Source organism: Cydia strobilella, chromosome 8 (genome assembly GCF_947568885.1).
Source record: "Cydia strobilella chromosome 8, ilCydStro3.1, whole genome shotgun sequence".
In the NCBI taxonomy this organism is placed as follows: Eukaryota; Metazoa; Arthropoda; class Insecta; order Lepidoptera; family Tortricidae; genus Cydia; species Cydia strobilella.
In genome coordinates, this window is record NC_086048.1 from 9,554,864 (window position 1) to 9,568,597 (window position 13,734).

Genomic DNA, 13,734 nt, shown 5'->3' on the forward strand with positions numbered 1-13,734 from the left:
AAATAATAAAGGTTAATATAAAACAGACAGCCCCATGTGCAGAGCGCGCATGGAAGAGGAAACAACAAAACAAAGGTAGACTGTAAACAGGTTGAAGTATACAGGAGCAAATACTTAGGGACTCCGTGCACACTGAAGGAGGCAGCAACCTGAAGACATCGCTAGGTTTCGTGGAGGAGCTGGCGGTCTAGCATAAGTTGCGTTCTCGCGCGCGACTCCATACTTGAAGTCGCGCTAGATGTATGCAGTCGCGCGCGAGAACGCAACTCATGCTAGCGGGTCTGGGGTTGTTAGTTGTTAGAGTAGCGCTACCTCGTTTTCACGCAAAATAGGCACAATGGTTGTCGATTTGCGAAAAATGGTCAGCAAAATTAACTAACTAAAGGTTATACAAGTAAGTTAAGGAGATTAAAAAGGAATAATTAAGTAAATACTTTTGCAAATGATCGCTCCGAAAGACAAACATATTGTGTCCTCCTCCCCTCTAACTTTTGAACCGTGCATGCAAAACATTTAGAAACAGAATATAAACACACAGGTCTATTTAAAGTGGTACACCTACGTGGTAAAACTTCACGCAACTTTTGACTGTATCAGTGTTCTTGAGGTTCGTTGTGGTGTGACATTTACAAATCAAACATACCAATCATGGTCAATTATCGAGCCTTACACGGAAGTGGCTTGGAAAGTAGAATCTTTGAAGTACTCCTACGTCAAAGTAACTAATTACTGAGACGAAAGTGATGAAACCGCCTTCTACTTCTGGTGTTTATTGAAATTTGAATCCTGTTTGAACGAATAACGCAAAGAGATTCAACGGCAAGTTACTATTTTCGTAACTTGGTAAATTTAATAATTATAGTTGATTGGTGAATCTGTTTCTTTGTTCTTGAGTTGTATGTGTCGTGTATGTGTACCTCCTAGGTATCTTGACTGTATCTATTACGTACAATTTAAGTGAACATCTATGGACGATATGAGTCGTCATTGTACTTTAACCACGATGCCCCCTTTAATTTTATTAAGTAATTAATAGCGCCAGATTAACAGCACCATGCGATAGTGCTGATACGGTTAGATATGTTTATGGATGACTGGATTTTACGTTAATAATCGAGAATCCACTCACCTTATGTACAAATCAAGTCGTAAGTAGTCAAATATATAAGTATTTATTTTAATTTATGTTCTTTGGTTAGGATGGATTTTACCTTCATTATTTTCTTACCTATACAAACTTTTCCAGTTCCATTGAATCCGGGCTTGCATTGGCACTTGAACTCGCTGGTCTCCGGGATGAGAAGACAATACGCGTTGGTGTCGCAGTGCATCTCTGGGCCGCTCATCTCACATGGGTTCGTACATTCCGATTGTGATGTCTGTAATGTTTAGAATATCGTTATAATATTGATATTTACAGAATGATCTAGAATGTAGTTGGTCGATATGCGATTTGAGGCTTTATTTAATTTATTATCGCCTGTGTTTTGCTTTTAAGTTTACGTCTTTAGGAAGGATTAGACGTGTGACGTGTAGGTAATTAACGCAGGGGCATACGAAAACTGCGTACCTACTTCCCAATAGCGTGATCATTTCAGCTGATATGCGCTTGAAAGCTTCTTTTACTCACTGCATCCATTGGCTACGTATCTTATAAAAGCTACATTATTTCGTAAATATTTTTTTGGGGTGTAATAATAAAAAAGCATGATACATTTGTTATAATGCCATTTGATTAGGGAATGCAAATCTGAATTTTAGTTGTATGGAAAATCGGTTAATAACCGAATATTAACCGAATTTTCATACAAATAAAAACCGGTTTTGCATTCCCTACATTTGATTTATAATTATGCCACACAAATAATTATGTGATGTCACTTGTTAGAACAAATAATGTAGTAAGTATGAGTATGTAATAAATATTGACATCTTTTTCGTAATCATGCTATTATTGACATTGTATATTTATTTCCCAATATTTATTTGACTTTGTGATGAATTTTTATCTTTATTGACATTTGTATATAATAAGTGACGATCATAATATAAATTCGTGTAGATTCAGTTAAAATAATTTATAATGTAATTTAATATTATGAAATAAATAAATCTAAATCTATGACAATGTATATTAGACGAATTGCAAATATATGCCTTATGACCATTATACCAAGAATAACGTTATTTATGCCATTTATTACGTTATTCTAAATAACGTTATATCAAACTATAATATACCTATGATAAGTAATTATAAAAAATGTAAGTGCACCCATTTTTTTGCTCTATTATTCACAAGCGAGACTTGAAATTCACGTTTTTTTTAAAAAATTGCAATAAAAAGAGTTAAATACCTACTCCTAAAAAGGCCAAATACTCACAGCTCCAGGTCCTCTCGTGCTGGTGTTGATGGGGCATGACACGCAGGCGGTCTGTTGCGCCTCCGACTGGTATGTTCCCTTCTTGCACTGGATACATGTGTTCAGAGTCACATTTAGGTACGAACCTGGAAAACAGAAAACATCAATTCCAGTGCACTAGTAGAATTCAAAATCTGTCGTCAAAAGTTTTCTGTTTCCCTAACATGTAGTTTAATTCCCTAGAACGGTTTTGCGTATAAAGTCTATGTAATATTTCAAATCCATGCCCTGTAATTGTGCAAAGCATGAAGGGTATATGGTAGAAGTAGAACAGACCCAACGCAAGAAACTACAAATGTCCCAAGGCATTAACCACCTGCAACAGACACGTGTTTGCCTCTTGTTTATAATATACGAATTCGTATCCCTCGGGCAGCGATCGTGAATATTATCTACCTACCTAGATAGGTATAAAGCGTAGACTCTTTAGTAAAGGCAACCCCTATGTCGGGATTCTCGGGATCTTAGTTACGGAAATATATGTTCACCGCAACATAACTAGTTCCGCTTGTCAGAATTTGCTATAAGCTTCCTTTAGGTCGGAAAATCAACCGCATTAGATATTTTACACTAGGTTGGTGCACAGTAATGTTACGTTTGTATTGTAGGATTAGGTCGGATAATGTTTGTTAATTGTCCCCTAAAATTTGTTACGTTACGTTACCCATTCTTAAATATGTTGCTTCGTATCTACCACTTAAAGCAATCGATAAGTTTCGGTGCACAAACGAGTTAAGTCAAAGCAGTTAAAACTAGCTGTATGTAAATGAGAAAATAATAAGTTGTCATTGCATCGGCTTGGCCTGCCAACCAATGACGTTACTAGTCAATGAACGCAGCTGAAAATTTTCGAAAGGCGAAATCTGTAATGCGCTGGTACCGATATGTGACTTACCGGGTCTGCATACAGGGGCGAGCACTGGTTAGCACTAGAAACCCCTGGTCTGTTATGTTGTCTGCATAATGTCAAGGGGCTCGAAGCCACCGTCGTTTCATTACTGTTCAAAAATGAACTTACCAGCCCTGCATACAGAGAGCGCGTACTGGTCAGCACTATAATATTAGCCCCGGTTTGCGGAGTGGTAGTGCCGGAAGGGCAGACCGCGCAAGCAGCTCCGCTGCCGCTTCATTACTGTTCAGACATGGACTTACCAGCTCTGCATACAGGGAGTGAGCACTGGTCAGCACTAGAAGCCCCGGTTTGTGGCGTGGTCGTGCCGGTCGGGCAGGCCGCGCAAGCAGCTCCGCTGTCGCTTCTTAACTATTCAAACGTGGACTTACCAGCTCTGCATACAGGGAGTGAGCACTGGTCAGCACTAGAAGCCCCGGTTTGTGGCGTGGTCGTGCCGGACGGACAGGCCGCGCAAGCAGCTCCGCTGCCCAGCGCGCGCCACGTGCCTCGCGGGCATGGCTCGCAACCACCGTCGCTGCCCAGTTGTTCACCTAAACAAAGTGTTCATTTCATCAAGTGCAGAAATCGTTTGTGACTTAACCATCAAAGTAGAAATAACTTCAGGGCGCGAACCTTGACTTGGACTATATTTCCATTATAGGTAAGTGTGATCTTTGATTACGCGCGCATACTTGATATGGATCTCGAAGTCACACTGGTTTGTCTAAGTCGTTATTTTTAGAAATCTATGGGTGTAATCCTAGTAAACGTTTTGAAGTGCCTCCTTCTTGCTAATTGAGACATTCTTTTATGGGTTAGAAAGCACAGTAGGCCGAGCACATGATTGACGCGACAGTATCTCGCCGCGAGATAGACTACCCGTCTTTTACTAACTGTATGAATTAAAGGGGGACGGGTAGTCTATGTCGCGGCGAGATACTCTCGCGCCAATCATGTGCTAGCCCGGCTGGATAAACTACGAGCCATTATGAAAATTACTGCTTGCTGCGAATTCCCCATACAGAAGTAACCAACAAAAAAAAACCGGCCAAGTGCGAGTCGGACTCGCGCACGAAGGGTTCCGTACCATTACGCAAAAAACGGCAAAAAAATCACGTTTGTTGTATGGGAGCCCCACTTAAATATTTATTTTATTCTTGTTATAGCGGCAACAGAAATACATCATCTGTGAAAATTTCAACTGTCTAGCTATCACGGTTCATGAGATACCTACAGCCTGGTGACAGACGGACAGACGGACAGACAGACGGACGGACGGACAGCGGAGTCTTAGTAATAGGGTCCCGTTTTTACCCTTTGGGTATGGAACCCTAAAAATGGGCACCCGTGTGTAATGTAAGTTATCTCGGACGATCATAACTCGTAATAACCTACCTACTTCCTTGAGTACATACCTGATGGGCAGTCGTCTCTACACTCGGCCGCGGATACGGCTTCAGTGGCGCGAGTAGTCTGTCCTCTCGGGCATGATAAGCATGAAAAGGCCCCTTCACGTGGTTGGTAGGAACCATGGCCGCAAGGGCGGCACAGATCCGCTTCAGCGTCGTAGTATTTACCGGCGGCGCATCGCTCTGAAAAGTAGTAGAATATTGATTAAATATCTGGAGATAAGGGTTACAATTTATAATAAAATGTGATCAATTTCACCTTTTGACAACACTAATTCAAAATGCTACAGCGACGGATGTTACAACAAAATGCTACGGCTTTTGAGTAAGATTGCCGCATGTCCACCACCAGAAGTCTACTACTACTTGATCAATGCCCCAGCGAGATTTATTATTGTCACTTTGTTATTGGAACTTTGTGGTATTCGTTCAGGACTGGCTCAGACGCTTTGCTACTATATAATTTAAGAAAACCCCATTACGTACTAGCCGGTAGTCTAGATCTTATTTTGATTTATGTCCTTACTCCATTATTATCAACTTCAGTGCTATGATTTAGATTTCAATTTCAGTACGATGGCTCTTGTTACTTAAATACGTTTGGACAAGTAGGTAGTTATACATTTTTTGTAAATAAACCGTCACTTACCTTTGCAATCCGCCGCACTTCGTGCCCCCGTTGCTTGCGTGACTCCGGATTGTCCTGCGATAGCGGGGCAAGGGGAACATTGCAACTGGCCAGCCTCCGACTGGTATGTGCCAGATGGGCACGGCTTGCAGCTGTCACTGGCTGCGTCCAGGTATGTACCGACCGCACACGCCACTATAAAGAATAAAACATTTTTATGAGTAAATAATTCCCATATTTCAAGAGTGAGAGTCACCTGTGTGTGAAGCTTCTGGCAAGAGTGCCCAGCTCAATGTTGTAGCGCTCGCATTCGCATCGATTAAGCTGGCTTGCGGTCGGTCATTAAATGGATGATCGCTTTGGGTTATGTAAGTAAAATCCTGGAAGTCACGTTTAACAGTGATCCCAATCGATCTATCTATGATATTGTCCCCCTTATGTCGAATTGGAAGCCTTCGGGCGGCTTGAGAGCTTCCAACATTCAAGTTGCCTACTTAGTAAAACCTGATGCCAATGATGTCTAGTTTTCCATCTGGTTTAGAAGGTCAGATGTTAGTGCAGTCGGTATCACAGAAACGATTTATTTCGTAAATTCTGGATATTAGCTAGATCGTTGAATGGATTCCTAGTTGCTTTAGATTATTCTGTCAAAGTAAGGAGAATGAAGGAAGGAGGAGAATTGCGTGATGCTTACCACAATCAGGAGCCATTACCACCTGGCCCATAGGACAGGCGTAGTCGGATACCAGTTCTAAGCTAGCCGGGTCTGGCACAGTATTCGGGAGAATGTTTCGCACGTCGAATTGTTCGTCTTCGAGGATAAGTTTCTCCAGTAATCTTTGCACGGTGGATCGCTCGTTGTTGCCACCGTGGATTACTGGGTCGCTGAAAATTTTTAATTCGCAATGTCAGGAAATTACTCGGTTGAGTCATGGTGAATAAACCTTATGGCACAACAACCACCTTATGGGACACAATAGGCTCGTAATAAATTATAAATAATAATTGTAGTAGTAGTAGTAGTAAAACTCTTTATTGTACCAAAAGAAACATAAAACAAGAGAAAAACGCATAATAATATTATTAGTTAAGGGGCTACCTGAGGTTTTCATCGATTTTTAACAAGTTTTAAATAGTATCTCCTACTTTTGCACTACATATAGAATTATAAGACAAGCGGCTATCGGTTCTTCAATCTTTTATCTCCGATTTTGTCTACCGGATTGTGAAAAAAATTAATACTTATTTATTTATGATTGTTTTAAACATTGTCTAAAAAAACACTTTTTTCGTATCTCGATTGCTGTGAAAGATCTTACTTATACGAAATCTACATATTTGGGTTCGTCTTAGACGTCTCTAAAAATTTGTCTAAGGTTTTAATTTTAAACTAATTAACACAAAAGTTATGGCCAGAAAACCAGTTTTTTGGCCTAAAATTGTTCAACTTTGATGCCAAATATTTCGAAAACAACGAACTTTAAAGTAAATATGGGATACTATATTGCTAAAATCCGTTGCTGTTAATATGATAAGCTACAAAAAACTAAGGGATTCAAATCGAAGGTCATTGGGGCATGGGATCCCCTTAAATAAATTGTAAGTTACGTGCTTAATTTGCAGTGCCCTTACAGGGTTCATAGCTTGTTCACCATTTTAATGTAAGACCTTATTGTATCTATGAAAGCAATAAATTACTGATTACTGTTTACTGATTATTCGACAAGTTTGAATTTATGGATTTGGGCTAGACTTTTGCAATGAACTCTGTTTCATATCGAAATACAGCACAGTCTCATCCACCTCTAAAGGTCTTCCCCTTACTAATTGAAATTGATAATAATATGTGTGCTCAAGTGAAGGAGCATGCAAACTTACTTGACTGCTGGGAAAGCGATCTCAATGTTGTACGTATCACCAACTTGTCGACCCTCCCTATTGCTTCGAGTCCTAAGTGCAAGAAAACAACATGCAATAGTGAGGAAGATCATGCTTTTAATCTAATAGTGCTTACAATCGAAAGTAGGTACAAATAGTGTCTATTCTAAAATAACGAGAATATTGTGTAAGAATTGTGTCGTAACACATGCTTTTGGTTCTTCTAGTCTAGTGCACTACATCAATATACTTTTCAGAAAATGCTTTTGTGCTCCTATTATTCCAACACCTGTCTACAGGATTTTAAAAAAGGATTCTAGGCAAGTGGAAAAAATGCTACGGGTCAAAAGTTCCAAATAGTCAATTTTACGACCTAAGAAGGAACTCGGATAATTAGAGACTAGTTGCGAATTTGTCCACCTGATAGGTATTATTCCCGAAGATTTTAAGTAACAATTAACCACTTTGATAAAAATTATCTACTTTCTATGTGCGATTAAATATATTGAATGTTGATCAACTTACTCTTCGACGGGAATGATAGCGTCCAGCACATACGTGTCTTCAGCTGTAGTTGAAGCAGGGGAAGATACTTGTCTCGTTTGCCGTACGTTAGCGCGATGGTCGCATTTCACATTAATGTCTAGTTCTTTGCATTCGCGAGTACCTGAATTAAAAGATAAAAAGAACATATAAGTCTCAGGTATCACAGACAGTAGAGAGATTTTCCTTTACCTACTCCTGTTTATACCCAAAAAAAAAATGAAGCAATAGAAGAAAATTAAGAATACAGATTCCTCTTTTACAAATATCCAGTTCAATCGATTTCTATTGCTACAGAATTTCTAGCATAAAAGATTTGTTCGTTCTTTCTACGAAAATACGAATAGGTATTTGATATTTACCATCAATAGCATAAGAGCAGAAGTTCCAGTCTCTGTTGAGCTGGTTGATAGCGCTGCGAACCTTCTGCCGCAGTACGGCTTGTCCAGCATCGTTGCAAAGTACGGAACTCGGGAATAACATGGAAATTTTGAAGACTCGCTGTGCCGGATTTGCCGCTGCAAAATGAACAATCAAATAGTTCAAAAGTTTATCAACCACTAGTCAACATTATCGAATAAACGTAATATGTCTTTTAAAATATTCTTACGTGAGCAAGCAGGGTAAACCATTGGCAGAGTCGGGTTAGTGGTAGGCCTCCAGAAGCCTTCAGCACCGCAAGTGTAGAATGGCGGTACAGGTTGCGAGAATCGAAGGCCATCGCGACAGGCAATCTCGCACACCTTGAATTGACCTCCTGCACCCCAGTCTCGGCAAGACTGGTATCCTCCAAGCGGGTCCGCCAATGGAGGACAGAATTCAGCTGAAAAAATGACAATAGTTCAATGAAATTGTTAATTACGAATGCGACGCACGTAAAATAAAATAAAAGCTCGTGGTACTTACATAAAACGGTAACCTTGAAAGTGCAAGTGGCAGCATTACCAGCTGCGTCGTAAGCAACATATGCAATGTCATAGTCTCCCCAAGCAAGGTTCTGGCCTGGTTTGTGACCATTCTTCTCTACTACTTTAACGACGTCCACGTTGTCACTGAACGCTGGCGCGTCCCAGCTGACGATAGAAGTTCCGTTCTTCGCAATAACCCACAGATCGCCAGGACAGCGCTCGACGCGTGGCGGCTCTTTGTCTACTTGTAACTGTTGGCATTTTCCACCTGTATAACCGTTGGGGCATACTCTCTGTCCGCAGTGAGAAGGTACAATTCTTTCAACTCCTCCTATAACGTCTTCATATCCGGCCCAAGTGAGTACAAGTCCGCTGTAAAGGACTGGCTCCGTTCTGCAGTCGCGTACTTGTTTCTGAATTTCGTTGGTAACGTCTAGAGCGCGGTTCCAGATTTGTACTTTAGTGAGGTGGCCTTGGAAGCCTGATTCGGTGTATGCCTTTGGATTGTCTGATTGAGGCTTTCCTAGTGTAACCCAAACACTGAAAATGAAAACCAAATAAGCATACACTGTAAAATTCTAACGAAGCAAGATGAATTACAATAAATGCGATTTGAAACACTTTTACGTACTATTGCGGTAGTGTTCGTCCACTGCCATATCCTTCAATCTTGCTGGCAATCAATCCTTCAGTGATCAGGGTCAATTCACCACCGTTACTGCCATCCCAGACGATAGCCACATGGTGCCATTGTCCATCATTCACCGTAGCGTACTCTCCGAAACTAAGATACACATCTTGCAGTTCAGGGAACATAGATACTTGGACACCGTTTGAGTGCGCCTGTATGATGGATCTTCTGTTTAGGGCAATGTGAGAATTGCTGTAAAAAATATAACATGAATTAAAGGCGTCGTCTGAGGTAGAATACTTTTGTGTTTGATGAAAATCTTGTCCAAGAGAAACAAAAGACATAAATATACCTAACGCTGTACGCCGTGAAGAAAACGCCTCCTTCATCTTGTTGCGTATATTGTACCCACATAGCAATTGTTAAACTGTCAGTTGATCCAGTGTCAAATGGCACTACTTGAGCGGCGCTTGAACGTAATGGGTCGCTGAAGTACAGGTCGTAGTCCACGCTTATAGCTGAAAAAAATAAAATAAATTGAAAACACACGGGTCGAGAAGGTCACTTTAAAAAAACGGAAAAATAAGCAAAATAAGTTAATTACATTTTCTGCAGTCGTCTCCAGTAAGATTGAATGGACATTGGCAGTAGAATCTTCCAGGTAAATCGATGCAGGTCGCTGAAGGCGGGCACGAGTTTTCTTTGCAGTCGATTATGTCTTCATTGCAGTTCTTTCCCTTAAAACCAGGTGCACAAATGCAAGAATAGCCTTCTCCATTATCAACGCACGTAGCTCCATTCTGGCAAAGTCCAGCTTCGCAGGCGTCAAATTCGTATTGACATCCGATACCGGTGTAGTCGGCAGAGCAAGTGCAGTTGAGGCCTGAACCAAAGTCTTGACATTTTCCACCGTGCATGCAAGGGCTGCCAATGCACCTTTCAGGAGCTGTTTCGCATTGTTTTCCGTCTGTACCACTTGGACACCTGTAAAATATATATTGCTTAAGTAAATAAATACTAAAGCATACAATGGCACGTTGAAGCGAAGCGATTTAGAAGGCGGAAAGAAAATATAACTTACACGCAGAAATAGTCTTGGAAAAGATCAATACAGTTGGCATTGTTTTGACAAGGTCTGTTGACGCAGTTTCCAATGTCATGTTCGCAACGATGTCCAGTCCATCCGGGGTGACATGTGCACTTAAAGCTTCCAATTTCATCTTGGCATGTACCGCCATTGAAGCAGGGATCCGATGCGCAATCATCAATGTTGGTTTCACACGTCTCTCCAGTAAACCCTTCATTGCACACACATTGGTACTTATTATCTAAATCAACGCAACGTTCTGTGCCCATTGAATTGCAAGGTTCGTTCAAGCATTCATCGATAGCCGTTTCACATTGCAAGCCAATAAATCCGGGTCGGCATTTGCATACGAATCCTTCTAATTGGTCCACGCATGTGGCACCGTTCTGACAAGGGTCAGACGTGCAATCGTCAATCGTGTGTTGACATCTCTTTCCGGTGTAACCGGCTTCGCAGTTGCAAGTGAAATCGTCTATGCCATCAATACATTGGCCACCGTTCTCACAAGGGGAAATGACGCATTCGTTGATATTAATGTCACATGATGGACCGCTCCAGCCTAGATCACAAATGCATTGATGGACAAAGAGTTTGTCGACACAAATGCCGTGTTTGCATGGCTCATTCGAGCAAAGGTCTATTTTTTCATGACAGCGTTTTCCAGTGAAGCCCGGCGGGCAGGCACAGCTGAAGTCATTTACTAAGTCTGTACAAGGAGCACCAAGGAGACAAGGCTTTTCAATGCAGTCATCAGTGTTTGTTTCGCAGAGCTGACCTTCCCAGCCTGGCAAGCATTCGCACTTGAATCGGCCCTGTTGAAGTGCTATGCAAGATGCGCCGTTACTGCAAGGATTTCCATTGGCTGAGCAAGGATCAATCTGAAATACAGAATGATAAGAGAAAATTCAAGAAGAATATTTTCTAAAATAGAGTCAATAAGTAATCAATAGTATAGCGTACCGTAATGTCACAGTCAATGCCAGTATAACCAGATCTACACAAACAGGTATAGTTGTCATATCCAGGTTCGTCCTTGCACATAGCACGTTCAGGACAAGTGTCGTTTCTGCAATCGGACTTTTCTTCTTGGCAATTGATACCGCCATAACCAGGAGGGCAAGAACATCTATAGCCTTGGGGTAGGTCTGTGCATGTTCCTCCATTGTAACAAGGTTGGCTTGCGCACTCGTCTATATCAATTTCGCACCTGCGTCCCGAAAAGCCAGCTGGGCAGTAGCATTGGACACCATGCCCTTTAGGTACACAGAGACCGCCGTGTTGACAAGCGCTGTTAGAACACTCGACTGGTAAACATTCCTCTAATCCAGTAGTTCCGGTACCTACAGTCTTCATGTTAGTCGGGCATTCCATGCAAGATGTCTGACCTACCATGTTTTGATAGAAATTCCTTGGGCATTGAGAGCATGGCGCTAGTCCTGTTGGAGAGTAAGTTCCGGGAGCACATTTCGCTCTACATCTATCTCTACCTGGCGCAGCGGGCTGGTAGGTGAACGTATTTACAGGGCAAGCTTGACAGTCTTTGAATCCACCTGGTGGGGGTTCTGAGGTGTAGCTATTTCTCGGACATTCCAGACACGGCACTAGACCTGTTGGCGAGTATGTACCATATCCGCACACGGGTATACAATCAGTAACTTCCTTTGAACCCTCTTCTCTTGTGAAAGTTCCTTGCGGGCATTTGAGGCATGAGCCTTGGCGGGCTTGATTCTGGAAGTATCCCCGTGGGCACATTGTGCAAGATTTCTGTTTTTCACCAGCGAAGGTTCCAGCAGGGCAATGTACTGTAAATAAATATTCTAGTTATAAAAACATTGCTTAAACTGATTATAACATTATTAAAATGTAAGATTGTGTTACTTACAGCATCTTGGAACGTCATTAGTATCCATATTTAGCACTTCACCAACACTACAAGTGAATCCTCTCGAAATAGAACTTCTGATTGCGCGCAGTGGCGGACATTGATTTCCGATAGACGACACATTAAGTACCGGTTCAATTAAGGCACTAGCATATGGCACAGATAAATCGAATATCAAATTTAATGTAGAGCCACATAAATCGTACAGCTGTGTTTGTCTGATTGCTGGGATGATGGCGAGAACGAAGTCCATTTTCACTACATTCTCATCAAGCAGGCTTGGCATAGCTTTTACGAATGTAACGTTGATATTAACGTTAACAGCTGAGCAACGTTGGCTAAGTCTTTCATTTAGAATGTTATCATATTGCGCCAGTAAATCCTTGTATTGTGGCAGGCATGCGTTAGACACTGCACCGAGAGCTCGATACTGCACGCTGGCTACAACATGATAAGCCGCTTGTTGGGTATCTGAAAAAAAAAGTAGTCATTCAAATATTAATTTCTTTACCCCCTTATTTATTATGTAAATTTTGCTCATGCGCATCACGCAGCCTATTTGGTTTAATCTAGGTTAAACTTACTTTCGGACACACAATCTGGTACGACAGCTGTTGGGGCCCATTGACGTTTGGTTTCACAGACGAAGGTCTTTACAGGTTCTCCATCAGTAAATCGGAAACCAGGACTGCAAGTGGCAATGCACTGAATTCCTCGGTCTCCAGGAAGGCAGTTTAGAGCACCATTGGCTGGAGGAGTCAGTTCCCAATCTACACAGGGTGTAGCTTGGACAGACACCTAAAAAAGATTAAATCGGCTTTAAGAACTCAAATCGACGTCACAATCATAGGAATATATAAATTCAATTATATCAATATTATACCTGGAAATGACATTGGGCCTTGTTTCCATACTTGTCTGAGGCAACAACAGTGACATTTTCGTAGCCACGAATTGGAATGACGGCTCTATCTGGAATAAACTTCAAGAAAACTTCACCAGATACATCTGAAGCGTTAATCCTTTTCCTAGTTTCATTGAAGTTGACTGCATAACTGTCTTGTTTATCTACCAATTCAATAACGTAGCTCTGCGGGCAACTTAGTTTTGGTGGCGTATAGTCTGGCACTGTAATGTTTACTTCGCATATTGCGACATTGCCATCAAAGTCGAATGCCACATAACGCACCACCATGTTGTGGAATACTTGAATGGGTGTTTTGAAGTGTTGTGGAGTGACTTCTAACCGAGCAATAGCACCAGAGTTATCAGTAGCGGTTGGTTCCGTAAAGTTGACAGGCAAGAGTCCTCCGTTTACATCTGTTTGAACAACTATTGGTTGCTGGGGACAGTTTTGGAAAACTGGGGGCTCGTTATCTAAAAGAAAATCAAACAATAATTAAACACTTGCATTGCAGGTCAAACGAAGAGATATATTACCGAACGTGAAAAA

General features: G+C 41.4%; 1 protein-coding gene across 2 annotated transcripts in view; it reads right to left on the reverse strand.

Moving 5' to 3' along the window:
• Positions 1-13,734, reverse strand: part of LOC134743601 (uncharacterized) — a 106,902-nt gene that overhangs the window by 4,745 nt on the left and 88,423 nt on the right. Inside the window, exons 15-33 of one of the 2 annotated variants that reach the window (XM_063677160.1) lie at positions 13,165-13,658; positions 12,866-13,079; positions 12,282-12,752; positions 11,360-12,201; positions 10,394-11,277; positions 9,917-10,296; positions 9,665-9,830; positions 9,313-9,564; positions 8,680-9,221; positions 8,384-8,596; positions 8,136-8,291; positions 7,756-7,897; positions 7,231-7,302; positions 6,047-6,237; positions 5,374-5,547; positions 4,731-4,907; positions 3,705-3,866; positions 2,385-2,509; positions 1,229-1,379 (exon numbers count right to left, since the gene is read on the reverse strand). In XM_063677160.1, coding sequence (XP_063533230.1) covers positions 1,229-1,379; positions 2,385-2,509; positions 3,705-3,866; positions 4,731-4,907; positions 5,374-5,547; positions 6,047-6,237; positions 7,231-7,302; positions 7,756-7,897; positions 8,136-8,291; positions 8,384-8,596; positions 8,680-9,221; positions 9,313-9,564; positions 9,665-9,830; positions 9,917-10,296; positions 10,394-11,277; positions 11,360-12,201; positions 12,282-12,752; positions 12,866-13,079; positions 13,165-13,658 — 5,808 coding nt within the window. The remainder of the gene's footprint in view (positions 1-1,228; positions 1,380-2,384; positions 2,510-3,704; positions 3,867-4,730; positions 4,908-5,373; positions 5,548-6,046; positions 6,238-7,230; positions 7,303-7,755; positions 7,898-8,135; positions 8,292-8,383; positions 8,597-8,679; positions 9,222-9,312; positions 9,565-9,664; positions 9,831-9,916; positions 10,297-10,393; positions 11,278-11,359; positions 12,202-12,281; positions 12,753-12,865; positions 13,080-13,164; positions 13,659-13,734) is intronic. The other variant, XM_063677161.1, reaches the window with a different exon arrangement.